The sequence below is a fragment of the Raphanus sativus genome, chromosome 6, assembly GCF_000801105.2.
Source record: "Raphanus sativus cultivar WK10039 chromosome 6, ASM80110v3, whole genome shotgun sequence".
Classification (NCBI taxonomy): domain Eukaryota; kingdom Viridiplantae; phylum Streptophyta; class Magnoliopsida; order Brassicales; family Brassicaceae; genus Raphanus; species Raphanus sativus.
This window is the reverse complement of record NC_079516.1, coordinates 3,251,355-3,278,080: the sequence shown is the minus strand read 5'-3', so window position 1 is coordinate 3,278,080 and position 26,726 is coordinate 3,251,355. Positions and strand designations below refer to the sequence as shown.

At 38.6% G+C, this 26,726-nt stretch overlaps 7 protein-coding genes, 1 long non-coding RNA gene and 1 other non-coding gene across 10 annotated transcripts; 6 read left to right on the top strand and 3 right to left on the bottom strand.

The window, feature by feature from the left end:
* The first annotated feature begins 1,381 nt into the window (after window positions 1–1,381).
* Window positions 1,382–3,824, top strand: LOC108812818 (probable galacturonosyltransferase 9). Its single transcript, XM_018585186.2, has 3 exons — window positions 1,382–1,737; window positions 1,827–3,035; window positions 3,141–3,824. The coding sequence occupies exons 1-3, from the start codon at window positions 1,576–1,578 to the stop codon at window positions 3,414–3,416; spliced, it is 1,647 nt and encodes a 548-aa protein (XP_018440688.1). The 5' UTR covers window positions 1,382–1,575; the 3' UTR covers window positions 3,417–3,824.
* Window positions 3,825–6,675: 2,851 nt separating this feature from the next.
* On the top strand, window positions 6,676–9,028 carry LOC108812819 (uncharacterized). Of its 2 annotated transcripts, XM_056988232.1 has the most exons (5): window positions 6,782–7,096; window positions 7,176–7,404; window positions 7,662–7,814; window positions 7,908–8,588; window positions 8,768–9,028. In XM_056988232.1, exons 1-4 carry the CDS (start codon window positions 6,890–6,892, stop codon window positions 8,567–8,569), a joined length of 1,251 nt encoding a protein of 416 aa, XP_056844212.1. In that variant the 5' UTR covers window positions 6,782–6,889; the 3' UTR covers window positions 8,570–8,588; window positions 8,768–9,028. The 2 variants fall into 2 exon arrangements, with proteins under 2 accessions (XP_056844213.1, XP_056844212.1); XM_056988233.1 differs by lacking the exon at window positions 8,768–9,028 and having other exon boundaries at window positions 6,676–7,096; window positions 7,908–8,731.
* Window positions 9,029–9,174: 146 nt separating this feature from the next.
* LOC108813572 (FHA domain-containing protein At4g14490-like) lies at window positions 9,175–10,737 on the top strand. Its single transcript, XM_056989729.1, has one exon. The coding sequence runs from the start codon at window positions 9,219–9,221 to the stop codon at window positions 10,530–10,532; it is 1,314 nt and encodes a 437-aa protein (XP_056845709.1). The 5' UTR covers window positions 9,175–9,218; the 3' UTR covers window positions 10,533–10,737.
* Window positions 10,738–10,801: 64 nt separating this feature from the next.
* LOC108813573 (uncharacterized) lies at window positions 10,802–13,639 on the bottom strand. Its single transcript, XM_018586159.2, has 9 exons — window positions 13,384–13,639; window positions 13,103–13,214; window positions 12,923–13,023; window positions 12,453–12,578; window positions 12,236–12,356; window positions 12,071–12,155; window positions 11,780–11,893; window positions 11,587–11,626; window positions 10,802–11,179 (listed from the first exon to the last, which is right to left on the bottom strand). Exons 1-9 carry the CDS (start codon window positions 13,561–13,563, stop codon window positions 11,027–11,029), a joined length of 1,032 nt encoding a protein of 343 aa, XP_018441661.1. The 5' UTR covers window positions 13,564–13,639; the 3' UTR covers window positions 10,802–11,026.
* Window positions 13,640–15,607: 1,968 nt separating this feature from the next.
* LOC108807469 (protein DMP5) lies at window positions 15,608–16,663 on the top strand. The gene has a single exon (XM_018579756.2). The coding sequence runs from the start codon at window positions 16,079–16,081 to the stop codon at window positions 16,661–16,663; it is 585 nt and encodes a 194-aa protein (XP_018435258.1). The 5' UTR covers window positions 15,608–16,078.
* A 716-nt stretch (window positions 16,664–17,379) lies between these two features.
* Window positions 17,380–18,244, bottom strand: LOC108810188 (uncharacterized). The gene is made up of 3 exons (XR_008935833.1): window positions 17,871–18,244; window positions 17,672–17,777; window positions 17,380–17,582 (listed from the first exon to the last, which is right to left on the bottom strand). It is a non-coding gene; the product is annotated as an uncharacterized LOC108810188 (long non-coding RNA).
* A 607-nt stretch (window positions 18,245–18,851) lies between these two features.
* LOC108810963 (protein trichome birefringence-like 20) lies at window positions 18,852–21,370 on the bottom strand. Its single transcript, XM_018583031.2, has 3 exons — window positions 20,091–21,370; window positions 19,258–19,742; window positions 18,852–19,137 (listed from the first exon to the last, which is right to left on the bottom strand). Exons 1-3 carry the CDS (start codon window positions 20,769–20,771, stop codon window positions 18,852–18,854), a joined length of 1,452 nt encoding a protein of 483 aa, XP_018438533.1. The 5' UTR covers window positions 20,772–21,370.
* Window positions 21,371–22,271: 901 nt separating this feature from the next.
* On the top strand, window positions 22,272–23,468 carry LOC108812575 (uncharacterized). The gene is made up of 2 exons (XR_008935829.1): window positions 22,272–23,286; window positions 23,404–23,468. It is a non-coding gene; the product is annotated as an uncharacterized LOC108812575 (transcript).
* A 734-nt stretch (window positions 23,469–24,202) lies between these two features.
* On the top strand, window positions 24,203–25,635 carry LOC130494546 (S-adenosylmethionine decarboxylase proenzyme 3-like). The gene has a single exon (XM_056988934.1). The coding sequence runs from the start codon at window positions 24,357–24,359 to the stop codon at window positions 25,452–25,454; it is 1,098 nt and encodes a 365-aa protein (XP_056844914.1). The 5' UTR covers window positions 24,203–24,356; the 3' UTR covers window positions 25,455–25,635.
* The last annotated feature ends 1,091 nt before the right edge of the window (window positions 25,636–26,726 follow it).

The following is a 26,726-nucleotide window of genomic DNA, read 5'->3' as shown; positions in this document are numbered from 1 at the left end:
TCATAGGCTGGAGCAGCAGCAAGGTTAGCGCGCGGCTGCCATGGAGTGTGAGTTGTTGCACGCGGCTGAGGATAGTACGAACTGTGAGCTTGCTGTAGCTGTGAGCAAGTCCGTGCACTATGACCATGTATGCCACAAATTTGGCAACGTCCTTGGTATGGACGTGGTGCATATCCACGAGATGGGCGTGGAGAGTAGGAGGACTGAGGATGACCACGGTAGCTTCCTCTCTGCGGAGTGTTGCGGTAGTTGTTCCTGTTATGACCACGATAGTTAACAGCATTGGCAGTAACCGGAGCATTGCTTGGCGTCGCAGCAACAGAGTGTTGCAGTTTAGCTTCATAGTTAATGAGCTTTTCATGGACCTCAGTCAAGGACGGAGAGACATCGCGACCTTCAAGTTGATCAGACACAGTTTTGTATTCCTCAGGAAGACCATCTAAGACCGCTTCAAGTTGATCTTCATGATCAAGTGTCTTTCCAAGGAGCGCAAGTTGGTCGAAACGAGTCGTAAGACCTTGCATATACTCATCGATTGTCTTAGTTCCTTTGCTCCAGTGCTTGATCTGTTGCCGGAGTTGCTGAATGTGACCCCTACTTGGCTTGGCGTAGGTGGAGGAGAGGATACTCCAGATCTCTGCAGCGGTGGTGGCTGACGAGAGTAGCGGCTGAACAGAGACTGAGACAGCACCTAGAAGCGAGCTGTACAGCAGTCTGTCTTGGCGTTTCCATAACACGTAGTCTGGATTTGCACTGATAACACCATCAGTGGTTAGGGTGGGAGTAGGGACGACATCGGATCCGTCGAGATGGCCCGCGAGATTGTAGCCGTCGAGAAGTGCTTGCACTTGTCTGCTCCACATGATGTAGTTGGAAGCGGTGAGTTTTGTCACATTGGCCATGTTCACATTGAGAAGAACTGGCGTGTCTGAGATATTGATGGTCTCAGCGGATTGGGCGGGAGAAGCCATTGAAGAAGAAAGCTTGAAGCTTGATGGCGTGAAAGAGAAGAAGAGAAAAAAAAAAAATAGGTCTAGGTATCGGACGGCTCTGATACCATATAAGTTTAGAATGTTCTGTTGTCTTATTAGCGTAGGATGATTACAATATTTATATGATACAGAGGAGGTCTAGGTTTAGTCTAATTACATTTAGAACCTTTCCATATACATATCACTAATAAAGCCCATATACTATAAGTGGGAGAAAATAGTTGTGAATCCAAGAATAAAATAACCGAAATAATAGGTGTGAATGGTTTAGCTTTGTCAACGAATCGCACTCACCGACGCGGGGGTCTTCCCTTTCTATTTCACTCGTCACTAATCAAAAATCACAGTCACTTCCTCTGCATTACATTATCTTTATTTGTCTGTTAACTCAGCACTTAAAATTAGTGATTTTTTTTTTAATACATTAGCGTGTTTTCTTCACTAATAAATGTTCCGTCACTCTCCAGAGGTTGTTAACTCACTCATCTCCAAGCAAAGAAGCTCACCGACGATTCCAATCCAATCCCTCGATCTGGAAATATCCTTAACTGACTGGTGTAGGTGAAAGTGTAATCAGTAGCAAATGGCAGTGGCCTTCCGTGGAGGCCGTGACGGAGTCGGATCCGGACTTCGGAGCTTCTTCACGTACCGGATCTTCATATCCGCCTTGTTCTCATTCCTCTTCCTCGCCACCTTCTCCGTCTTCCTCAACTCCTCTCGCCACCACCACCCTCCTCACGATCACGTACGCCCTCCTCTCAATTCTCTGATTCGATCCAAATTTAGAATGATTTACAACTCTGATTGACTCGTTTTTGTTTTCTGTGGTTTTAGACATTGACGAGTAGTTTAGGGAGGACGTTTCTGGCTTTACAATCGGATCCACTGAAAACTAGGTTAGATCTCATACACAAGCAAGCCACTGATCATCTCACGCTTGTGAACGCATACGCCGCTTACGCTAGGAAGCTCAAGCTCGACGCCTCGAAGCAGCTCAAGCTATTCGAAGATCTGGCGATCAACTTCTCCGATCTGCAGTCCAAACCTGGTTTGAAACCTGAAAACAACGGCAACGCTCTCGAGGAGGATGCGTTCAGGGTGCTTGAGAAAGAGGTGAAAGATAGGGTGAAGACGGCGAGGATGATGATCGTCGAGTCCAAAGAGAGTTACGATACGCAGCTCAAGATCCAGAAGCTGAAGGATACGATCTTCGCTGTTCAGGAACAGTTGGCGAAGGCGAAGAAGAACGGCGCCGTTGCGAGCTTGATCTCGGCTAAGTCGGTCCCCAAGAGTCTTAACTGTTTGGCTATGAGGCTTGTTGGGGAGAGGATCAATAATCCTGACAAGTATAAGGACGCTCCGTTTGATTCGGCTGTTGAGGATCCGAGTCTTTATCACTACGCGATTTTCTCTGATAATGTGATTGCTGTGTCGGTTGTGGTGAGATCGGTTGTGATGAACGCTGAGGAGCCGTGGAAGCATGTTTTTCATGTGGTGACCGATCGGATGAATCTTGCAGCCATGAAGGTGTGGTTTAAGATGCGTCCTTTGGACCGTGGTGCTCATATTGAGATTAAATCTGTGGAGGAGTTCAAGTTCTTGAACTCTTCTTATGCGCCGGTCTTGAAGCAGCTGGAGTCTGCCAAGTTGCACAAGTTCTACTTTGAGAACCGGGCGGAGAACGCGACTAACATCAAGTTCAAGAACCCCAAGTATCTCTCCATGCTGAACCATCTCAGGTTTTACTTGCCGGAGATGTATCCGAAGCTGAACAAGATCCTGTTCTTGGACGACGATGTTGTGGTGCAGAAAGACGTGACTGGGTTATGGAAAATCAACTTGGATGGAAAGGTGAATGGAGCTGTTGAGACATGCTTTGGCTCTTTTCATCGGTATGGTCAGTACCTGAATTTCACTCACCCTCTAATCAAAGAGAGGTTTAACCCCAATGCTTGTGCTTGGGCCTTTGGGATGAATATATTTGATCTCAACGCTTGGAGACGCGAGAAATGCACCGATCAATATCATTACTGGCAGAACTTGGTAAGTTCATCGTGGTCAGTGATATAATGTATGATGCTTACTTAGTACCTTTTTTTTTTGTCAAGGCTTACTTAGTACCTTGACTCTGTTTTTATCTCTGAGCAGAATGAAGACAGAAGTCTCTGGGAATTGGGCACTCTGCCTCCGGGACTGATGACATTCTATTCAAAGACGAAATCACTGGACAAGTCCTGGCATGTGCTTGGGTTAGGCTACAACCCGGGAGTGAGCATGGATGAGATCAAGAAGGCAGCAGTGATCCATTACAATGGGAACATGAAACCATGGCTAGACATTGCTATGAACCAATACAAGTCTCTCTGGACTAAATACGTGGATAACGAAATGGAGTTTGTGCAGATGTGCAATTTTGGTCTCTAGAGAGAGATACAGAGATGGACAGAAAAAACAAACCCGAAGAACTGAAAAATATTGATAAGAGGTAACCTCGAATCGATATGTTTCAGACATTCAGAGCATTCTTTAACTGATACGTTTATCTTCTATATATAGGGGTTACAAAGTATTTTACTTGTTCTTTCTGTTATAGTTCTGTTCTTATTTTTGTTATTGTAACACTTCACACTTCACAGCAAAAGCTTCCTCCAAAACTATTACGTCTCTCTTTGTTGTGTCTTTCATATTTTGTCTGCCTAAGATTAAGAAAACTCATGTTCCATAGTTTTAAAATGTTCCCTCATAATTATTCACTTATTAGGGGTATTGACTTGTGTGTATAAACTCAGATTTGAAGGCTGAGTGATTTGAAAGCATTTGTTTGGTGGTGAATGTGGAATTTATTGGAGAGAACATTCTTTTTCTTTTACAAGTGTTTCTTTTTATAATCTATCTTATTAAAACAGGAACATTACAACTTTTTCTAGGTAGATTTTTAAAGATGGACCTCATATATTTAAATTAAATGTCTTATTCTTTATATATAATACGTACCATAGTCTAACTTTGCATTGATGTATTTCCTTAAATACAGTTCTTCTTTTTGTCCATATTCCATATATGACTTTTACATTTATTACATGTCGATTTAAATAAGATATATACTAAGAATACTAAAAATATTAATCGTTCTATAATTACCCCATACAATTCATTTTAAATTGATCAGTATACTTTCATTGGCCATATTGATTTTATTGGTACGAATAACATTAGGTAGATAAATCATAGACACATATATAAAGATATGACTATTTTTATAACTATGTTGGGCCTAATCTACTTTCTAAAACAAATAACACATAGCTTCATATATTGTATAGAATATATTAATATTGTATAGTATTATATTTATACAATAATACTAAAAACAAACCAAACTGAAATATAATATACATCGAAAATGCTTTGAACCATTACACACCAAATATATTAGACCTCAGAGATAAAATTCACTTTGAAATTACGTAATAATTATTTTAAAAAATTAAATTTCGTAATGTACAAAAAAACATAAGTTTTATATAAAATTTTGTGTTACAATAAAAAGACACAACTCGCGCTTGAAAAATGTTATTTTTACATACGAAAGACAGTTTTTGATATTGTTCTTTAAACAAAAAATTGAATTATACAAACTCGATACTACATAAAACTAAACAATATAGAATACGTTTTAAAAAATAAAATCTGTGCAGGTGCGCATATGTTTATATAATATATAATATATTATGTTACACATATTTTCATATAAATAATACCCCAATGTAAGTTTTGTATGATAAATGTTGAAAATACAAAATATATAGCACTATATATTTTAAATAATATAGAAAAATCTACTTTACGTTATCATAAATTTTTTTTTTTTTCCGACAAAAGTAACTTTATTAAGCACATCTCATGTAATCGTTACAAATCACATTGGTAAGCCAATGTGGAATGAAAGTAGAGGATGATGTAAATAACACAGTAGGATCACAACGTGTAGCTAACATATGAGCCACCACATTTGCCTCTCTTGGAACCTTTGCGAACTGAAGCAATCCAAGCTTGCGCCCCCAATGTCTGATGTCATTACAAATCATGGCAATACTAAAATCTCCTTTCCCAGTAGTGAGAGAATTGATTAAAACCAGACAATCACCTTCAAAAATCATATTCTTATACCCCAAGGCAAAGGCACATTGAATAGCTGCCAACAAAGCCTTACTCTCTGCTTCAAGTGGTGATTGAGCAGAGCCTAAGAAAGCCATTGCCCAGTAATGTACTACTCCATAACAATCTCGAATAACCCAGCCAGCAGAAGCATGGAAAGTTTGTGGATTATATGCAGCATCAAAGTTGCATTTGTAATAAGGGATCATTGGAGGATACCATCTTGGACTTAGAGGGATCTGCCGTGGGTTAGAACTAACCTGAGCTGTTTTTTCTAACCAATCTCGAACTTCTACAGTCACATACTCTCCATCACGTTGGGGATTAATGATCTTATTTTTAAAAATAAGATTATTTCTGGATTTCCATATCTTCCAAAGCAACCAGAAAGGGGTTAACTTCTGTTCCATAGTTAACGTTGATGAAGATTGTAGTTGTAGGAGATACTCCATATTATTTTCCAAATCATCAGTAAACCTTGCCGAGAAGCCTAAAGTGACTTGATTCGAGCGCCAGGTTTGAACCGAAATGGGACACAAGAAGAAAAGGTGATTTACTGTTTCAGGAGCATCAGAACAGCGAGAACAGAGGCAATCCAATGACATACCCCTTGTATTTAACCTTGTGTTTGTTCCCAAAGCCAAAGTAAGAATACGCCAGAGAAAGTGTTTCAGTTTTGGAATAATAGGAAGCTTCCAAATTTTTGTTTTCAACACTGGGTCTCCCCTTGGAGGAAGTAAATCTGGTAACTGTCGACCCAACTCCATCATTTCTCGTTTATATCCACTTTTAACAGTGTAATTTCCAGAAGCCTCCAAAGGCCAAACCAGAGTATCTTCAATCTTAGTTTGAGGAAGGTAGATCGTGAGCATAAGCTGAAAATCTTCATCATTTAGCAGCTGTTGAGCAGTATCTAAATTCCAATGTTGAAAAGTACTCGTTATCATAAATTTTAAAAATCAAATTTAGTAATTAAATACATTGTGCTTATTTAAATACATTAGTACACATTGTTATTTATCAAAATTTTATATTAATACACATTGCGATCATGTATAACATTTAGGGGGGTGTATTCAACTGAGAGTTTCAGGTGATTTGTATTAAAATGACAAATCCACTGTTATTCAAACATGAATTTTAAAAACTCATTTAAAATCCACTGTTATTGAACTTGACATTTCGTAAAGTACTCTGAAATCCACTGTTATTGAAAATATTTTAAGTTGTGGGATTTTAAAGTTTTGAGGTGATTTTAAGGTGTTTGGGTGGAGTTTCTTAGTTAAAAAAAATAAAACTCAAATTTCATTGTTTTAGGTGATATTCTAGAGTAGTTTAACAAAAATCATCTAAATCTCTGCAACTTATTAAAATCATCTAAAATTCCATTAAAAATCAAATCACATCAAATACTAAATTGAATACATCCCCCTTAGTAAAAACAAAGATAAAAAAAAAATTGACTCCCGCTCGGTCGAGCGGATCATGATCTATGATCTAGTGGAATGTAAAATGGGGAAAAATCTGGTAAAAACACAACATTTCAGCCCAACGTGTTACAACTTGGGCTTGTCGTGTCTCTTTAAAAAAAGCCAGCGAGTGAGAATAAAACGACAACGTGTTAGCGCAAGGCAGAAACGACGTCGTCGTCTCTGTCTTCACTTCACACACCAAAGATGCCGCCTGCCTGAAGATTCTCTCTCTTGTTCCCTCCTCAGACAATTTGAGATTTGTTAGAGATGAGCTCGTCGATTCGACGTTTATCGTTAACGCGGCGGTTGAGCAGCGTCGTCGAGTCCTATCAACGGCATCTCTGCGGCGTGAAGGACGAAGGAGACTGGTTCAACTCGCGGGAATGGTGGGAAGGAGGTCACACCGTTTCACAATCTTCTTCTAGCAAAGGGAACGGCGTCGTTTCTGTGGTCTCCCACCCTTGTTCTCTCCCTGTGAGTAATTCAACACTTCTTTTTATATATGTATTAAAAGAAAGATTACCAATGCTTGTCTGTTGTATTTATGATGTAGAGTAGAGAATCATGGGTAGAAACTGAAAGATGGCTAGAGAAGAGGTATAAGGAGATAATGGGAAGAAGAGACGACGGAGACAAGTACAAGATACTTGGTTATCAATGGAGATCACTTCGCTTCAACGATGATACTCGTCAAAGCACTGTCAAAGTCATGGCTGCTTCTACATCTTTGCAACCCACTTCCATTTTCTACATGCAACAGCCTCATTGCCTTGCTGTTCCATGTAATATATATATATTAAACCCTCTTTCTAGTCTAGTAGGTTCTTAGTTATTAGTTATTACCGCCACTTACCATGTTAGATGGTATCTCCTGTTTCCCATTCAATAAACTGTCTCTGCATTATTCCTTGACTTGGAACAGTTCAAATGTGAAACCAAATAGTAAAAGAAAGGAGTTGATTAAACAAGCCTTGATTAAGGGCTTAGTTATTATCTGTATTACCGCTTGTTTAAGTTTTTTTTTCTTTGCTGTTGACAGATTTGAAGAGCATGGTTTCAGTGGGATTGACTTCTCTTACAGCTTCAAAATATGATATGACGAGTGCAGCTATTGGGAAGAAACAAATGCGCATATTATGCGTTGGTCACGGTGGAGGAAGCTTACCCTTGTTTTTAGCTAATCATATTCTTGGTAAGGATATTTTTCATTGTACCTCATATATATATATACTTTGCATCTCTACTTCTTTTGTTTGATTTATGTTTTGATCATGTCTTCTTCTAGGTGCTGTTGTTGACATAGTTGAGATCGACCCAGTAGTTATATCAGAGTCGGTTCGATCTATGGGCTTCCCTGCATTCTCTGTCATGACATCAACCGGAAAACGTGCGTTACCAACTCCTCACATTATTGACCAAGTGATGTGGCGAGGTATCCATGAGAGACTCTTCCTCTACCAGTCGGAAGCTAAGGAATTCATTCTCAATAACCAAAATAATAATAGTTCTACTTATGACATGATCTTCATGGATGCTTATGATGGAGCTGACATTTTTCCACATACTCTGTGGGATCCCAATTCTCTCTTCATGAAAGCTCTGAGCCAAAGACTTCACCATGAGCATGGAACTCTGGTGGTGAACCTTCACTCTGGTGCAGACATCTCAGAAGAAGGTTTAACAGCGGGAAAGTATGTTACCAAAGTCGGTAAAGCCTATAAAAAGGGTTTGATGGAGGAGAATGAGAGGAATGGATTGGTTTTTGCATGTGAAGTTCCATGGCTATGTAATGTGTCTCTGGTGGTGAGCAGAGGCATGATTTCAAATGGAAGACATAGAGACAAAATCAAGACCAGTCTCATGAAGTCTTCCTTAGAAGTAGACAAAATTCTTCGTCTTCCTTTCTCTTGCCTGGATTACCTGAAAACTGGTCTTGCTATCATATAAATTGATACCCAGATATGAGGTACGTCTTTTGAATAATGCTTTGTGCGTTAGAAAACAGAAACAAAGCAAATACTAAACACAGTATAACTTGTGGTTTATTTAGTGTTACAGACTACTTTTGTCTTGCACTTGTAGTTGCTATAAAATTTTGTTATGATTCCATATATTCATACAAATTGTTGTCTGGTGAATCCACAGCTGCCAGATTGTGTGACTGCGCCACCAATTGTGTTTGTTCATGCACACCATTTGTTTATGGAGATTACAACTGGTCGGTCCGTAACGGAACACTGACCACAGCTGATGAAGACCGTGTCCAGATGGAATACGCAGAGACGGCCCAGTTTTGTGGACTGTTTTTACTATTTCATTAACCTGTGTATTACAAAATTGGTGTCGTCTTTAGATAAAGAGTAAAACAAGCAAAATCAAACTTCGAAAAACGTTGTCTTTAAAGATTTATTATAAGCAAAATCAAATATATATTCTACTAATATACATTAAATGACTTTTTTCACCACGAAGCCCATTAATGGCCCAATATGAGCTATCTATCAATCCGCATTTCAGCATCGTCGTTTCGTTAGATGTTGACAATCCGAACATTTTCAAATTGCCTCTTCTCAGAGACGCTTCACTCAAAAACACGATGGCTCCGCCACTGCTGAAGCTCTCGTTCGTCAAAGGTCCAAAAGATGGCGAATCTCTTCAGTACAAGCCCGGATCCACTATCCGCATCGGTCGAGTCGTTCGCGGCAACGAAATCGCCGTCAAAGACGCCGGAGTCTCCACCAAACACCTCCGAATCGTCTCCGACTCCGAGAACTGGATAATCCACGACCTCGGATCTTCCAACGGCACAATACTGAACTCGGAGACTCTCGATCCAGATACTCCCGTCAATCTCCGCCACGGAGACGTGATTAAGCTCGGTGAGTATACTTCCATTGTGGTGAACTTCGAGACTGATGCTCAGGTGGTGGAGGAGGAGGAGGAGGAGGAGGAGCGTAAGCTTCCCCCGAGGCCGAGAAGGAATAACAGGCGCTTTCCTGTTTCGGATCCGGATCCGGTTCCGATAGACTCGGTTCAGGAGAAACCAAAGCGCAGGGGTAGGCCTCCGAAGAACGAAAAGAAAGTAGCTATTACGAGTGAAGAAGAAGAAGCTGTTCCGGTGGAGAAAGGGGGAAAAATTAGGGCTCGGAGAGATAATAATAAGAATGCTGAGGATGTCCAGGGTTTGAGTTTGAATTCAGTAAAGTTGGAGGTTGAGGATACACCAAAGGGAGTGGAGAGAGTGACAAGGAGGAGCAGGCAGATCCGGGATGTGAAGTGTGAGGATGATGTTATGGAGGAGAAGAGAAGACCTTCTTCGAGGGCTACCAGGAGCACGGCGAAGAAAGAGATTGGTGGAGATTCTTTTCAGGAGCTGGAGATTGTCTTGAACCAAGCCCGGAAAAGCCGTGCAAAGAAGAAGACAGTTGAGCAGAAGGTGCCAGAGGGTGTTGTAGAAGAGATGGGAGGTAGAAATGAGGATGTTGGAGATGAGAAAGGGAGCAGTGAAACAAGTGATAAAGAAGATGAGAGGGTAGAGGAGGTGGATAATGAGTCAAGGAAGGGCGCAGTAGTAGGAGAAGAGGACCTGGACTGTGGTGTTAGAGAAGATGGAGAGACAGAGAACTTACAAGAGGAAAAAGACAGTAAGGTCGAGGAGGGTGGAGTTGAGACATCAGATGGTGGGTGTGACGAAGAAGAAAAGGCTGAGCAGGGAATGGTAGATTTAGAGAAGATAGATTTAGAGAAGATGACACTAGGAGACTGGTTTGAATACATGAAAGTACACCTGCGAAAACGGATAGTGGATAAGACAGAGAAGATGATAGAGGATATGAGAAGCAAATCTTTGAGAGTTCACCACCATATTGCAGAGCAGAAACAAGCTAAGGGAAAAGGGAGTGTGAGTTAGTCTGACATGGTAACATCATTAACTATTGTCGTAAGCTTAGAGTTACTTCTCAACTAGACCTGAGAATACTATGATGCCTTGTTAAGTTTAGGTTGCTACCATCTTTTTATCGGCTTTATGTTTTTCCTTTGGGTAAGGATGTTAGAAGCCTGTCTGTATTTATATAACTCAGTTGATGCTAATCTTCATCATGGTTTTGTTTGTACTTTGTGCTTACTTCTCTTCGAGTTTCGAGTTTCTTCTTTATTGTTACATTTATGCACCGCAAAAGGGAAAGGATCAAATGTCTACACGTGAAATGGTAACCAAATTGAAAGCCAAAATCTTTCGTAGCAACACAGTAATATTTCATAACCCATAGAGAGGTACAAAGAGAAGAAGAATCTACTTTACGCTGAAAGCTGAAACAGGTAAAGAGGACTGTTGAACATGAAAGCTAAAACTTTAGTTTCTTTTAAGGGTTTCAAAAGTCAACTCTGCAATCTGTTTGTTCTTCACCTGAACCACCATCTCTGAACGGCAGTCACCGGAGTATTCAAGAAGGGAGCGTAACGTTGGATCATCGGATTCACCGTCCTCCCTATTTTGCTCCAATTGCTCTGGTGGTATCCTGCTGTCACCGGTGCTTGATACATCAGCTTCAATAGCTGCCATTATAGAAAACAAAACCTCAGGTTTATTACTTTATTCATGAGAACGACTCTCAAGATCCAACCAACAGTCCTGGAAACTAGGTCTATCTTTCTTCATGAAGAGTTATGAACTTGACAGTTTCTTATGGCACAACACATGATTTTCAACATGAAAAGTAAAAACGCACTTCACAATACTGACCTAATGCACTTTAACCCATGTAACACTTCGTCTCAAAGAAAAAGAGCAACAACAGAAAAAAGGTGTTTGATTAAAATGGTGGTTCCTCCTATAATCAATTATCATATGTCCAGTTGGTCAAGTTTCAATAAAGAATTCTACTTGGAGATGTTGAGCTAATAGAGCGAAATGATGACTGGAACCAAAAGTAGAGCAAGACAAAACATTTGAAAAGACGTACCTGCCAGTACATGAATGTCTGTATAAAGTTGCGTTGCCATCTGCAGTGAGTAAAATGACAGTTTTGATCAGATAAGTGAAAACGAGGAAATAAACTCATAAGATTCAATTATGAACTCAACTCATTTCGAAGGGTTCTAAACAATTTTTTGACAATAACTAATTATCGCTTCTGAAAGGAAGAAAGAGCGTACGAGAGCAGAGAGATAATCAGAAGGAAGCCAATGGCTATCTCAGCTTGCGATGAGAGGATGTTGAGGGTAGTTGTGTTTGACTCCACCCAAACACAAGGGTCTTCCAAGTACTTCCTGATAACCATTACAAAACAGGACACAGGAGAAAAGAGTCGAGCACATTAAGAATCCACAATGAAAACGAGTACTACAAAAATCAAATACAAGTCTCTCTGGACAAATGAAAAGAATCCACAAATGAAAACGAGTACTACAAAAATCAAACATTCTAATCAGATGGATGTAAACTACCTGTATATGGTGGAGCGAGTGAAGTTACGTCTCAAGAACTTGGCTACTTGTTCAAGTGCTCGACACAAGATGGGAATCAAAGCAACTGCGACAAATAAACTTTCATTAGACTGTTTGAAATGTGAAGGAATTCACAGCAAAAGGAAAACTCAAATCAACTCTTACACTTGAGACAGAGATGTGAAGTGACAAATGTAAGGCAGTAGATGAAATAGATGAAATCCTTTGCTCCCACAATTGACTGAAAATAAACTTGCATCCCTTGCATATTCCATGCCCTTGGCCTCTGCAGATAAACAAAAATCGGCTTACCAAAAGGAAAATTCAACACTGAATAGAGGATCCTAGAGGGTAGAAAAAGGGAGATCACATAGCTTATTACCCCGTAAAGAGAGTACAAGGAATATAGAGAGGAGCACGCAGTTCCCATGAAAGATAGACGATAAGCCCTACTAGAGAGGTTCTTTGGAACTAGAGGTAACACTGCCAGCACAGCAATAACGAAAACCTGCAAAAGATGAAATAGATTAAGAGACTAGACTAAACACCGGAAAAAAATAGTAAGGTGAAGTATGCCAGACTAAACGCATTTGTCTTCAGTAGTTCATCTTCATATCTGACTATAACAAGCACATCAAGACATGAAAACAAAAAAGACCGACGACAGTGCACCATACAACATCTAATAAATGTCCTTTTCAAGAACTAAATATACGAAAAATCTAGACTTTTGATTTTAAAAAGAAGGTACAGAGAAGAAGGTGAAGTGAAAAGCACACTCAGGATAAAATATTTTTAATGTGAACCACTGAAGAGAACAAGAAACATCAATAGGGGAAGCATTATATTTACCCAAGCATTGACAGAGAAGTGAATAGTCTGCTGATCCCAGCGCACTGAACTTGGGCTTGCACCAGTCGTAGCAGACGGCGCAGTACTACGAGGAACCGATCCTGATGCATACAGAGTTCAGTGAGTAAGAAGAAAGGTCATCATCTCATATATAAGGATAAACTAAATTCAAATGTTCACCAGAGTTCCGTGAACGAGCTTGTTGTTCATTTGCATTAGTAGCAGTTGCAGGAGTAGCAGATGGTCTTGCAGATGAATTCGAGGACATAGGCTCCACAACAAGATCAGGATCCTAACAACAACAAAAAGCAAAGATTTTTAACATCTAAACTTCAAAATGGTTAAACCTATAATATCTCAAAAGTTCGCAAAAAATCTCCAAATCAAGCTCGAGATCAGAGAGTGTGAAGAAGAAGTTAAAACTAAAATTCAAAAGAGGGGAAGAAGGTGAAACTAGGGACCATGTAGCGTTGGTAGAATTTGCGCTTGTAGTGGTCGACAACCTCGGGGCGAGAAGCCATGTGAGGAGGGATCAGGATATTCGACCAGTAATCCGTCCACCGAGCGTCGTTATCGTAGTCGTATGCTGCCGCCGCTATCTTCTTCACTCGCTGGGGATCATCGCCGCCGCCTTCCGCCATCGATGCGATCGCTTCTTCAACTCCGATAGATTCGATTCGATTCGACCTTTCTGGGTTTTATTTGGTCCAGTTTTCTTTTTGCAAAGGGGAATCTTTGAAATACGACGCCGTTTACGATAAAATGATTTTAAATGCGTTGACTTAAAGAAATAAAATTTCATTTATGTGTGGTTCTTTTCAATTCATGCAGCTAATCCTATATATATACTGTATATAAACTTATTTATTTTTTTGCTAAAGTGAAAATAACGATTTCGAGTTAAATTAAATGCACTTGCAAAAGTGGTTAAATTATATGTCATGTTGGTAATTAAATATAAGTATATAGATCAATCTATTGGATAATTAGTCAACTGAAAATTATTGAGTTCAGTTATTTTCTGATATATTACTTAGATATATGGTCATGGTTTTAACGAATCGATCAGTGCAGACTGTACATTGGCAAACTATCTATAGATATACAGATCAATTTATATGCGGGCGAGTTTGCCAATGTCAATTTGCACGAATTGATTCACTGGAATCACGTATCTAAGTAACATATCAAAAAATAAAATTTAGTAACTTGTAATTGATTGATTAGTCAATGATTTGATTTATATACTTATATTTAAGGCATATAATGTAGCATCTGCTGCACCGTTTGTTTGTAGCAATTCTCCAAAAATCTTTCGTTTCTCCGCTTGTAACTAAAGTCAAATAGGATCACAACTAAATATGTATTAGGTAATGGTTCATAATGGAGAAGTTGGGTCGGTATCCTGTAGGGCTGTGAACCTGAGATTTATAGGACGGGTAGGTCCACGAAACATTGTTACATACAGTTTCTTTTTTTCAGGAAATTTTCAAAACGGGGGATTTGGATAAGTTTAGTGCTTTTGATAAGAGCAGGTGCAACGGCTTAACGTTATCGGTCCTTGGCGGTACATCATAGGTCAATCATATTAGAATAATAATATAAAAGCTAAATAATGTAAGGATCAATCCTTCAATAAGGAATTTAAGGACCAAGTCCTTAAGACGTGGCGTTGTATCATTGGCTAGTTTCTCTTCTTCTCCATCCTCTCGTTTCTCCTCTTCTCCTTCCTCTCGTTTCTCCTCCTCTCTCTGGTCAAGCCACTGCACACAGAAAATGATCTTAATAACGTATAAACCAGTAAACTCGATTTTTAAAGATTCGAAAGTTTTACCACTAAGAAGCAAGACAATCAGAAAAACCCAAATCCCATCATCAAAACAGAGTGCTTCTCCTTCCTCTCATTTCTCTTTTTCTCCTTCCTCTCGTTTAATTCACGATTCGGATCTCAGATTCCATCATCAAAACAAAGTGTTCCCGATTACGAAATTCGAAACTCAAATACACAAATCAGATTCAGAAAACCTCAAAACAATCCGTAAGAGAATCGAACCTTGACGGTGAAATCATGGACGGATTTTGGGGCGGAAGTAGCAATAATGGAAAACACCATTGCACTAACTTTTTAGATTACAATCCTTAGCTATTTAAAAAAAAAGAAAAAGTAATTTTTTAATCCTAAGGATTCTAACTGCAAGTACACCGTTGCGGTTGGTCTAAGAAAGCAAGCAAACACGCACCTAGGGTGATGTGCGATCACGCTTTCTGGTGAGCTTACTTCGGTAGTGATGGTTCAGGACATGATCCAATAATACTTTTGAGCTTATAAAATGATTGCAACAAACTACTTCGATTATCTGCAAAACATCAAGCAAGCATCAAGACACGTTGATATTTTGATTTTTGACCACTGCTAGTCTGCTACTCTTTCAATAATATTTACTCCTTATCAAACGTAAGTACTAAGTAGATTGCAGTAAAGAAACATTTTGGCTCGTTTAATTGCAAATCATTATTGCTTTATTTTTTTAAAGCCAACGTAACTACTTAAATAATTTAACTGTCTATTCTATTATAATTAAAATTTCAAATACATACATACCGATGACAAACAAATTCAAACCACAATCCTACCTATTAAACGTTGGAATATTAAACGTTGGAACAAAGTCTAACCTCAAGGCAGAAGGCAGAAGGCAGAAGGCAGAAGGCAGAAGGCAGAAGGCAGAAGGCAGAAGGCAGAAGGCAGAAGGCAGAAGGCAGAATAATGTCAGTCTCTCCTCTCCTTGTTCAACATCACTCCATGAGACAAGCATCGACTAATGAATTCATGTCATAGAAAACAAAACAAGTGTAAGCGATATATAACAACAAAGAAGAGTAGTGTGTTATCAACAAGAATGTAATTTGTCATAGCAAGGCGTATTGTATTGCTGTATTTATGTGTTGACTTAAAGATATGAAATTTCATTTACGTGTGGTATTTTTCAGTTCATGCAAGCTAATCCAATTTTATTTTTATCATATGCGTAAACTTTAGTTATAACCTCTAGCTGTTCTCCCTATTATAACATCTATAAAACATCATCATCATTTCCCATCATCCATACTCAAGCCAACGAAACCCAAAACAAGAAAGAATTCAATTTTATAAAAATGTCTGCCCTTAAGCTAAGAAACGCGAACTTTCCGGCGCCGGAGCTCGATGACCTTCCCGAACAGCTGCCGTCAGAGACACGACCCGTGGTACTCAGAAGACAGAGGTCAGTGTCTCAACGAGCCATGTCAAACACGCTGACATCAGCAGCAAATCTCTCAAACCTCCTCCCAACCGGAACACTCCTCGCGTTTCAACTCCTGACTCCCGTTTTTACTTCAAACGGCGTCTGCGACCACGCAACGCGTTTGTTAACCGCTGTTCTCCTCTTCCTCTTAGCCGCGTCTTGCTTCGTCAGCTCCTTCACCGACAGCGTTAAAGCCGATGACGGAACAGTCTACTACGGTTTTGTCACGTTCAATGGAATGTGGGTCCTTGATTACCCTGACCCGTCTGGTTTGGGTTTACCTGATTTATCCAAGTATCGGATGCGGGTCGTTGATTGGATCCATGCTACGTTGTCGGTTTTAGTGTTTGGAGCGGTTGCGTTGAGAGATAAGTATGTAACGGATTGCTTTTATCCGTCCCCGGAGAAAGAGACCAAACATGTTCTGGACATTGATAAACCATTCAAAATGTTTTAAGTTTACAAATTTTAGATTTTATTAAAATTATTATTATTAACTAAACAAAATATTTTCATTTTGAAAAAAGACTAGGTGCAAAAAGCTCGGTTTATTTTTCATCATATTGAAATTCATTTACAATACGAAGAAAACATGTTAAACATCCACACCACTAACCGACCATACGGAAGACCATAGATACTAACCGGATGCAATAGCTTGGTTAGTTTTCAACATATTGAAATTCATTCACAATACGAAAAAACATGTTAAACATCCACACCACTAACTGACATACGGAAAAGACCATATATACTGACCGGATGCAATAGCTTGGTTAGTTTTCAACAAACCGAAGTTTTACACCTTTATCTTTTTCTTAAATGAAAATACATTATTTAGTTAATAATAATAATTTTATTAAAATTAAAAATTAGTAAACTTGAAATTTTTTGTATGGTTTATATTTTTGTTTCTGAGAATAATTAAATTCTAATTTTAAATCTAAAAATATTTTGTATGGTAATATATTTAATTGTGAAAATATTGAACTTAGCTATAAAATAAAAAAAAATGAAAAATGGGTTTTCAAAAAGAAAACCTGATAGGCCTTGTTCCAAAGCCCATATCTTCTTGGGCCAAGTCTTTTGTCGATGAAGAAGAGTTATCTCGAAGAAACTTATCCTCTTCTCAGGCCTTTCCTCATATCGATAGGCTCTGCGATGAAGGGAAGAGAGTTTAGTGACTAGGATCCTCCTCTACGTAAGACATTCCGCAGAACAAACAACAATTATTATAAAAGAAGTTGAGGGAGACTCACCACTCACCAGGGAGGGACTCGGAGCTAGAAACAGCTCAGAACACACAATCTTCACCTTGAAGCTTCCTCCTTAGTTCTTTCACTTGCTTTTTTTTTCCTACTACTATCCCCAGCAACCTAATTTCAACAATCATCAACATCAATCAAATCTCCATGTAAGTGAACATGTAAACATTTCATATAAACTTAGCATAGTCACACTTTACCGCGACGGATACTGCAGGAACAATTCTGGCCTTGGAGCTCTTCCTTTTACATCCTTGTTTTTTTTATGGCATTGAACTCCTTCTTTTGAAGTTATCAACATATCTCCTGTGTTTATTATAAAGAACAGTTTTATTAATCAGACATCGCCGCAAAATCAAAGCTACTTGTAAAACAATACAAGTCAATAATGACACACACCTAAGGATCATTTAGCACCATCTTCCCAATGACTCTCTCTCTCTGCACGTAGCCAAGCTGCCGCTGTCAATCACAAACACGAACCAAAAGTTAATCTCGAGAAGAAGAAGATGGGTTCGGTCGGAATCAAGAGAATTGTCTTACTCACCCAGTATTCTTCATCAATAATGGCGCTTCGTGCTGAAAAAATCTCATGCTAGATTGGTTCCACACGAGAGTCATCCATTTCCCACACGAAATGAAGCAAAGATTGGTTTCGAGCGAGAAGAACCAGTGAGGCAGTTTCAGTTGGAGAGAAAGTCAGATGGTTTGGTGTGCTAAACCAGTTTTGATTCTTTAAAGCACCGTTTCCAGCGATTTTAAATGAGGACATTGGGCCGTGTAATTTATTAATGACACAACGGTAATAAGTTTTTAAACCAGTGTAACGGTCAAATATTTCTTACTGGGTAACAATCTTATCATGCATAGTGACTTGTGACAACTACATTTCCTTTTGTCAAATAAGAAAAGAAGTAAAAAAAATTGATCACAACGGGAAAACAAATTATTTAACCGTTTCAACAGTCATATTTTCATTTATTTACCAAGCTAAAAAAAAACCATTTGAGTGACTAAACCAGGCCTTGAATGGGCTTATTATAAAGATTACACTCTATTTACTGTACTATCCGACTTCTCTAGACTAACTGGCCACGTTTGAACCAGTCCATGTACCCCAGACAGAAAGCTAAACTCGATGCAGCATCCGGTTGCAATACTACATATTGTTAGCTATTTATATCAAGATTTTATTATTATTTTACGTAAAGCAAAATGACCAAGACTTCATTCATTAAAATCTGAATATGTTGAATGTTTATATTTCTTATATATCTCAAAGTATTTACCACATTGTAACAAGAAACAAACTATAACTACAAAACTTAGATTCTATTTAACTTAATCTCACTTTTGAATTGATTTTTTCTTCTAAATATACTAAATGTCTATTTTCAACATTTCGAGTAAAAAATCGTTCCATGAATCAATAGGACCTGGTAAACACCAATGTACACAATCATTGTACAATATAACTTTATCTTCCGGTTTATGTCCAAATCTGCTCGGATGTCCATCTGGTCTTAACAACATCATTTGTGTTACATCTAGTAATCTCAAATTTAATCCAATGTTTTTGTTTCTGTCTCTTTTCGCAATGCGAAATTCATCGAGTTGAATAGTGTGTGTCTCTAAATTCATGCCTTCCAACTCAGTCTCATTGCTCCTAAAACAGAAAAAAAAAACAATTAAATAAATAATGTTCATGTTAAGAGAACATTCGTATCAAAACCAAACTCAAGTGATTTTAATACAAAGTGGTTAATGCCTGTTACTTGAACCATACCTGAAAGGTTGAGTTTTCAAGCAATTACCACCTTTATCCCATTCACCATTGTCAAAGTGTGAAGGTGCAAATGTTCTTAGAAACACCTCTCCTTTAAAATCATCCAATCCGATGATTGTTTTAAAGGTTGTTCTTAATGCTCTTCTATATGCAAAATGTGCACCGACATTTCTGACTCCGGGAATGTAGCAATACAAACATCCTATCATTTTTTGTTTGTCATAAAGGAAGAGTGGTCGAAAGAACCACTGCCCTGAGGAGATGATGATGTAATCGAACTCGGCGACTTGGGAAGCCCAAGAAGGGTCCGGTTCATCAAGGTAGAGGTTATAGAATGAGTTAGGACCAGCTGGACCGTTTTCCTCGGACCGAACCAAATGTGTTGTCCAAAAGGTGGCGATTGTGAAATTGTACGTTTTGTATTTCCATCTTTGGAAGTTAAAGTCGAAGTCTTGTTGTCGTGAGTCATCCTCGGGTTCTTCCACCTGAAATTAATATTAATTTCAGTTAAGGTTAAAGTTACTTCTTCATCAAGTTATTTAATTTGGTGGGATCAAAATTCAAATCAATAGTTTATTCATGCATGATGCATAATCAAAGTAACAAAAGCTCAAACATGCGAACTTTTATAATCAAAGAGCAAAAAAGAAGTTAGTATATTTTTAAAATCATACAATAATACTAAAATACATGAAATAATTAATTAATAAATATAAGCATGATAATGGGTACCAAAAATGAAGTTAGTATTATTTTTTAAATCATAAAATAATACTAAAAATACATAAATTCATTAATAAATATATTGAATACTTAAGCATGAGAATGGGTACCCTCGAGAGTAGGCAGATCAAAGACTGTACGTGGTTTCTATTAACGGAGTCACCAACAAACGCCATGCTTTTTCCTCTAACGATCTCAAGAAACTCGTAAGGATCAAACAAAGGGAGATCACACTCTTTCGGTTTCCATCTCCATTTCAAGAAACCTAAATCAGGTCTTCCATATTTCATGCAGTTTTGGTGTTCGTGTATCGCCCAACATGTGGTATTTGTGTAGTACGGAGCTTCAGGGTTCGGGACCCACTCACCGGTGAATAGATCGCATTCCTTCGTTTTTCTCCTTTTTCGGCGATGCTTCTTTTCTTGATGATCAACATTTGATGATAAGATGGAAATATCGTTGTGCAAAGATGGAGGTGGCTTGAGACCATGAAATGTGTCGTCATAATCGTTATCATCCACCGATTGTTGTAAAAATAATGTCTCATCATGATCCGAATAATCCGATGATGATGATGATGATAGTATTGGTGATGAGCCAGATGAATGGTTAGAGGTAGAAGAAAGCAATGGCAAAGGTTTCTCCGATGATGAAGTTGTTAAACGTTTGTATAGCGATGATGATGATGATGAATAATAGAGAGGATAACCAATAAGAAGATAAAGGATTGGAGCTATAGTAAGTAGGATAAGAGGAAAGATCACTATTCCTATTCGTTGGGGAAGTTCCATCTCGTTACTGCCAAAAACAAAACCATTTTTTTTTTCTAAAAGGAGAATAAGAAAAGAATATATTAGGAATGAATTATCTAATTTTAATTTCAGGGGATGAGAGAGATGCTAGGAAGATTATGGATTAGCATGAAAATAGGTCTTTAGACTCTTTACTAAAATAAAACAATCATATCAATGTTTACATTATAAGTAAATTGATGCATATGTATAATGCATATTAACTAACAAAATGATACAAAGAGAGTTGGAATCAGTTGGTTTGATCTCTAGCCGGTTTGTCGTGGTTTGGTTCAGCTGAGACTCTGGCCTGACTTCCATATCATTGATCCCATGCTTCGCCCTCTCTATGGCTTCCATTATATTTCCCGTGTCACCACCCACTTCACCGCCTGAAAAAACAATCATCGATGAATTTCAAATCAGCTCTCTTTAAACCCGGGAAGCAACAGGAGTTGATGAAAAAACAATCATCGATGAATGTTTACAGTTTTTTTTTTGAATTATACAAAGGTATCCTGATCCCACAGAAGTGGTCCAGACTATTTACGTGTTGTCACATGTCGGTTTTCTGTCTCTGACGATGCCGAAATGTTAATTCCCCAGTGGCTGGGATTCGAATCCAGGTGACGGTACTCACATCTGTAAACCTTTTTCCATCTGAGCTAGAAGTCCCGATTGAATGTTTACAGTTTTCATCGACTCTTGTTCAAGAATTACGCAGCGTAGCTCAACTTATTTGAATTTGTTATATCTTAAACCCTAGTTTTTTTTAAATAACTTGAATGATATCTTTTGTGGATTGTCCTCGTGATCCAATTATTTCTCTTTGGTTCCACTTTGATCGTCTAGTAGGAACTTGGAATGAAAGCTCTGCTGTTCTTGAACTTGCAAAGAACATAGTTAAAATCCTAAAGAACATAGACCAAATCTAGGTCGCCTAAATCGCTTAGCTTCTCTAAGGGGTTTTCGACATCAACCTTAAATAATGGGGCAACCTTTAACGATTGCGCTAGAGAGCCCCTACCAATCAGGTAAGTTTATATCATTGTTCAGAAACGCAAAGAATATCAACACACACTCCCATAATGACGATTCATGCGTCAAGCGCTGTAGTTGTGCCTCCTCGCCCATCGACTCTAAAACTTCCTGATGATGTAGTAGTTAGTAACACAAGTATGCAACCACACACTGCCTTGGGCCTACTATTATCTGGATCAAGGCCCATTAATAAATGCCGTAAACACAAAACAATAAATGGGTGCGCGAGTTGCTACTCATTTATTGAACAGTTGATGTTGATGACTATGGTTGGTAAATCTCTGAGCTTTCTTGAGTTAAAAACAATTGTGGCATTAATCCTTTGTTTGTAGTATTCATCATCAGGTATCAAAGCGTTTTGAAGAACTGAAAAGTGGATTATGAGAAGACTATTGCCAAACCGTAAGAAAAACAAAACCTGTTTATCTTGTAACATGTACCATGTGATTTGGGATTCGAATTCTTGTACACATATCCTTTTTTATCTTTATCTTGTTGGAATATATTCTTCTGTCATCATATTTGACAAGTTGGGTGGGAATATCTTATCAGAAACCCCTTCTGAGTCATCCTAGCAACTTCTAGGTAAAGAAGAAGGTATATGGTTCCAGCGCTGTGTAGATTATAGTGACTTTGTGTTTTGTATAAAGATCTCATTATTACAAATGTGAAAGATAAATCATTTTGTTTGGCTGTGGGTGATAAACTATAGAAAGTGTGTATGTTTTCACAAAATCTAAATACTTTTTCAAAAGGCAATCGCACCTTAGAATAATAATTACTTACTTTGCATAGGAAAGGTCAAGTGTTGATTAGTAATACAAAATTGTTTAATCTTTATGTTTGTGGCTTTGTTGACTAATGGAGTCATGAATGAGTCACGAGAGGGGCTCATTTTTGTCATTTAGCGGAGCCTTTGTGAATAGAAAATAGAATTCGATTAAGTGACAGCCCACCTCGAGCTATCCGCCCAATTGATATACGTGTCATTATGCAATTGGTTTATAGTTATCTATCTTTAGCGTGGCTGCCAATCTAGTAATGTTGTTACTTGTTTTGCTCGACCAAAGATAATGTCAAAATATTTGTTCAAAACAAATAAAACAAGTTTCCTAGTGGCTACCTAACAAATAAATAAACAAATAAATGTATTTAAAAATTGTAGATTTGTTGCTTTTATTTATAGCTGTGGTCAGGAATCACGCAACCTATCGTTGAAAAATAGAACAAAAAATGAACGGCTCAGGAGAGCTTCGCCTTATTTTTAACGCGAAACGTTTCTTTAAGGCTAAAGGGTAAACACGTAATTTACATGGCGCAATTAGACCTTATATAAACGAATGTTTCTACGTTGGCTTTCTCTTCACGAACGCCTCCGCTCATAATTACCAAATCATCTTCCTCCTCTCAAATTAGGGTTTTCTTATTTGATCAAAAGTCTTGCTCTTCCCCACCCCCAAATCATCTGGATCTGGTGAGCTTTTGTTTTTTTACCTTTGCGTTATAGATCTAATCTGATTATTGATTGTTCTTATCACGAAATTGTGTTTTCTTAATGAAGAATTCTCTCTTGTTTCTCTCGACTTTTCAGGTTTTGATATCTGTTGAAAGGAGGGATTCATAATTCGTGGTGTCTTATCTAAAATTCATAAAATATGTAAGCTCCTCTAACGTTTTCGAATGATTATGCGATTTGTTGTTTTTGTATAAGAGATGATGATCATTCTGAGCTATATTAATTAATATTCATTGTTATTTCTGGATCGAGGGATTTAGATTTTATAGATAACAAATCGTATTAAGTTAACGTTTTAAGGGTTAGCCGTAATCTCTTTTTTTTTTTTTTTTTTTTAAAGATTGGCCGTAATCTTAGAGTCATCATAGATGTAGATCTAATGAAACAATTTGGATCGTGTCTCGTAGTGAACGTTCTCGATTGATCAGCGCATATAACATAGGTGTTTTGTACAGTAGATTCATCCTACTGAGCTATATTGATAAGCTTATGTTATGATTGATTTTATAACTGGATCGAAACGCTTTTGATTTTGATTAATATTATTAGATTGATTTAGAGTATCTTATGATTCTGGTTCACCTTTACCTGACACATAGTGTTCTGTTTTTGTTAATTACAGAACGCGTGAATGAGCTTATGATGGAATCTAAAGGTGGTAAAAAGAAGTCTAGCAGTAGTAGTTCCTTATTTTACGAAGCTCCCCTCGGTTACAGCATTGAAGACGTACGACCAAACGGTGGAATCAAGAAATTCAAATCTTCTGTCTACTCCAACGTAACCTTTCTCCCATCATTTTGTTACTCTCCGTTCATTCATGACAGTATCAATTTTCTTAACGATGTTTTTTTTTTAACTTCCTTTGCAGTGCGCTAAGAGGCCATCCTGAGTTGTAGCGTGCACCGAGTCTCCTTTATAGTTATAGCTCTCTTTAATTTTCAGTTTATTATTATTTACTTTCTTCAAAGCTCCGTTTCTGCTGGTTCCCCAATCCCATCGTTCTCTCCTCCTACAACAAACAAGGCGTCATGGCCTTATCTGCAATCGGTTTCGAAGGCTACGAGAAGCGCCTCGAGGTCTCTTTCTTCGAGCCTAGCATCTTCCAAGACTCCAAGGGCCTGGGTCTCCGTGCTCTGACCAGGTCCCAGCTTGACGAAATACTCACCCCCGCTGCTTGCGAGATCGTTTCTTCTCTCTCCAACGATCATTTGGACTCTTACGTCCTCTCTGAGTCCAGCTTCTTTGTCTACCCTTACAAAGTTATCATCAAGACTTGTGGCACCACCAAGCTCCTCCTCTCTATCCCGCCGCTTCTCAAGCTGGCCGGTGAGCTCTCTCTGAGTGTCAAGTCTGTCAAGTACACTCGTGGCTCCTTCCTCTGCCCTGGAGGCCAGCCTTTTCCTCACCGGAGCTTCTCTGAAGAAGTCTCTGTTCTTGATGGTCACTTTACTAAGCTGGGTTTGAACAGCGTTGCCTACTTGATGGGAAATGATGACGAGACTAAGAAATGGCATGTCTACGCTGCCTCTGCCCAGTCCTCCAGCAACTGCACCAACAATGTCTACACGCTCGAGATGTGCATGACTGGTCTTGACAGGGAGAAAGCATCTGTCTTCTACAAGAATGGCGAGACTGGATCAATGACTGACAACTCTGGAATCAGAAAGATCCTTCCTCATTCCCAGATCTGCGACTTTGAGTTCGAGCCATGTGGCTACTCTATGAACTCCATTGAAGGAGATGCGATCTCCACTATCCATGTGACCCCTGAGGATGGGTTTAGCTACGCTAGCTTTGAAGCTGTGGGTTATGACTTCAACACTTTGGACCTAAGCCAGCTGGTGACAAGGGTTCTGTCCTGCTTTGAGCCAAAGCAATTCTCTGTGGCTGTGCACTCTAGCGTTGGAGTTAACGCGTACAAGCCTGAGATCAGTGTGGACTTGGAAGATTACGGGTGCAGGGAGAGGACATTTGAGTGTCTAGGAGAGGAGAGTGGAACGGTGATGTATCAGACGTTTGAGAAGCTAGGCAAGTACTGTGGGTCGCCTAGATCTACGTTGAAGTGTGAGTGGAGCAGCAACAATAGTAGCTGCAGCAGCGAGGACGAGAAGGACGAGGGAATCTAGCAGAACTTTATTATCTAAAACTACTTTTGAGCTTCTATTTTTTTTTTTTTGCTTTGTTTTATTTAATAATGAATAAATACTTGTGAAGCTGAGGTACTCTCCTTCATAAGCATGTGTGTTGTGTTTTCTTAATTTATATGAATTCTGGTTTTAATATATAAGACTGTTATGTTTGCTCTTATGATCTATGCCTTTTTATATTACTCTTGTTCTGTTATGTTGCGCATTTTAAGATACTGATCTCGAAGTTTATAACATAAACAAGTTGCACTTGCTTTCAACTACAATCACTACAAAGTTTTGTTCCACTAGCTGAATCTCCAACTAACAAATCTTTTAAGCTCTCGAGAGACACTGTAATGTCCCTCTTATTAAGACTTGCCTCAGCCCCCAAGGTATTATTTGGATCCTTACGCTAAATTAGAAAGCTTTTTAGGCGTTTTGATACAAGAGAGGAACGTCCAACAAGTGCCCAATGTTCTTTGAGAAGCTGGTTGTAACGAGAGATGGCGTTGTATCTAATCTGTGATTTTCCTAGAAAAATTAATCACTTGGCTAATTTTCCGGATCATAGATCGAGCAAAACACCTATGTAAAAGCCTTTATGTCCTGGTCAAACGGTAAACTAACAGGTGGATACGCTACGTATCCTCGTGTGCTCAACACGTGGAGGCACCCATGCACGTCCTTTTGGATTATAAATAGCAACCCAATACTCCAATATTCTTAAGTCATCACACACAAAACAACAAATCAAAGCATCAGTTTAAGTTCTAAGCAAACACGAGAGAGAAAGAAAATGTCAGACAAGCAAAACCTAAGCTACCAAGCAGGCCAAGCAACTGGCCAGACTAAGGTTAACTCTTGCAGTCAATAGTTATGATTGTTTGTTGTACATGTCGATATACATACCAATGATAGACTTCTTTTGAACATGTTCAAATGTCTATATGTAGGAGAAGGCAAGTGGTTTGATGGACAGGGCCAAAGATGCTGCTGCTTCCGCTCAAGACTCCATGCAACATGTTAGTTTTCTTAATCTCTCGATTTTTTTTGTAACTGTAATCTCTCGATTTTTTAAAGAACAATATTAAAAGTAAGACCAAAACATGTATATACACACCTACATTAACAAAAATAACTTTTACGGTCCTAACCATAAATGTGAATCGTAGGCTGGACAACAGATGAAGCAGAAGGCACAAGGAGCTGCGGACGTGGTCAAGGACAAAACTGGCTTGAACAAAAACACCTAACAACTTTCATTTTACT

Excerpts from the sequence above, each read along its gene's own strand:
- LOC108812818 (XM_018585186.2), top strand. The coding sequence starts at position 1,576 with ATGGCAGTGGCCTTCCGTGGAGGCCGTGACGGAGTCGGATCCGGACTT. Across the intron at positions 1,738-1,826 it reads ACCACCCTCCTCACGATCAC|ACATTGACGAGTAGTTTAGG; the intron begins GTACGCCCTCCT and ends CTGTGGTTTTAG. Across the intron at positions 3,036-3,140 it reads ATCATTACTGGCAGAACTTG|AATGAAGACAGAAGTCTCTG; the intron begins GTAAGTTCATCG and ends ATCTCTGAGCAG.
- LOC108812819 (XM_056988232.1), top strand. The coding sequence starts at position 6,890 with ATGAGCTCGTCGATTCGACGTTTATCGTTAACGCGGCGGTTGAGCAGC. Across the intron at positions 7,097-7,175 it reads CCCACCCTTGTTCTCTCCCT|AGTAGAGAATCATGGGTAGA; the intron begins GTGAGTAATTCA and ends TTTATGATGTAG. Across the intron at positions 7,405-7,661 it reads TCATTGCCTTGCTGTTCCAT|ATTTGAAGAGCATGGTTTCA; the intron begins GTAATATATATA and ends TGCTGTTGACAG.
- LOC108813572 (XM_056989729.1), top strand. The coding sequence starts at position 9,219 with ATGGCTCCGCCACTGCTGAAGCTCTCGTTCGTCAAAGGTCCAAAAGAT.
- LOC108813573 (XM_018586159.2), bottom strand. The coding sequence starts at position 13,563 with ATGGCGGAAGGCGGCGGCGATGATCCCCAGCGAGTGAAGAAGATAGCG. Across the intron at positions 12,579-12,922 it reads ACTTCTCTGTCAATGCTTGG|GTTTTCGTTATTGCTGTGCT; the intron begins GTAAATATAATG and ends CATCTTTTGCAG. Across the intron at positions 11,627-11,779 it reads CTGATTATCTCTCTGCTCTC|ATGGCAACGCAACTTTATAC; the intron begins GTACGCTCTTTC and ends TACTCACTGCAG.
- LOC108807469 (XM_018579756.2), top strand. The coding sequence starts at position 16,079 with ATGTCTGCCCTTAAGCTAAGAAACGCGAACTTTCCGGCGCCGGAGCTC.
- LOC108810963 (XM_018583031.2), bottom strand. The coding sequence starts at position 20,771 with ATGGAACTTCCCCAACGAATAGGAATAGTGATCTTTCCTCTTATCCTA. Across the intron at positions 19,743-20,090 it reads TGATCTGCCTACTCTCGAGG|GTGGAAGAACCCGAGGATGA; the intron begins GTACCCATTCTC and ends TATTAATTTCAG. Across the intron at positions 19,138-19,257 it reads TTGAAAACTCAACCTTTCAG|GAGCAATGAGACTGAGTTGG; the intron begins GTATGGTTCAAG and ends TTTCTGTTTTAG.
- LOC130494546 (XM_056988934.1), top strand. The coding sequence starts at position 24,357 with ATGGCCTTATCTGCAATCGGTTTCGAAGGCTACGAGAAGCGCCTCGAG.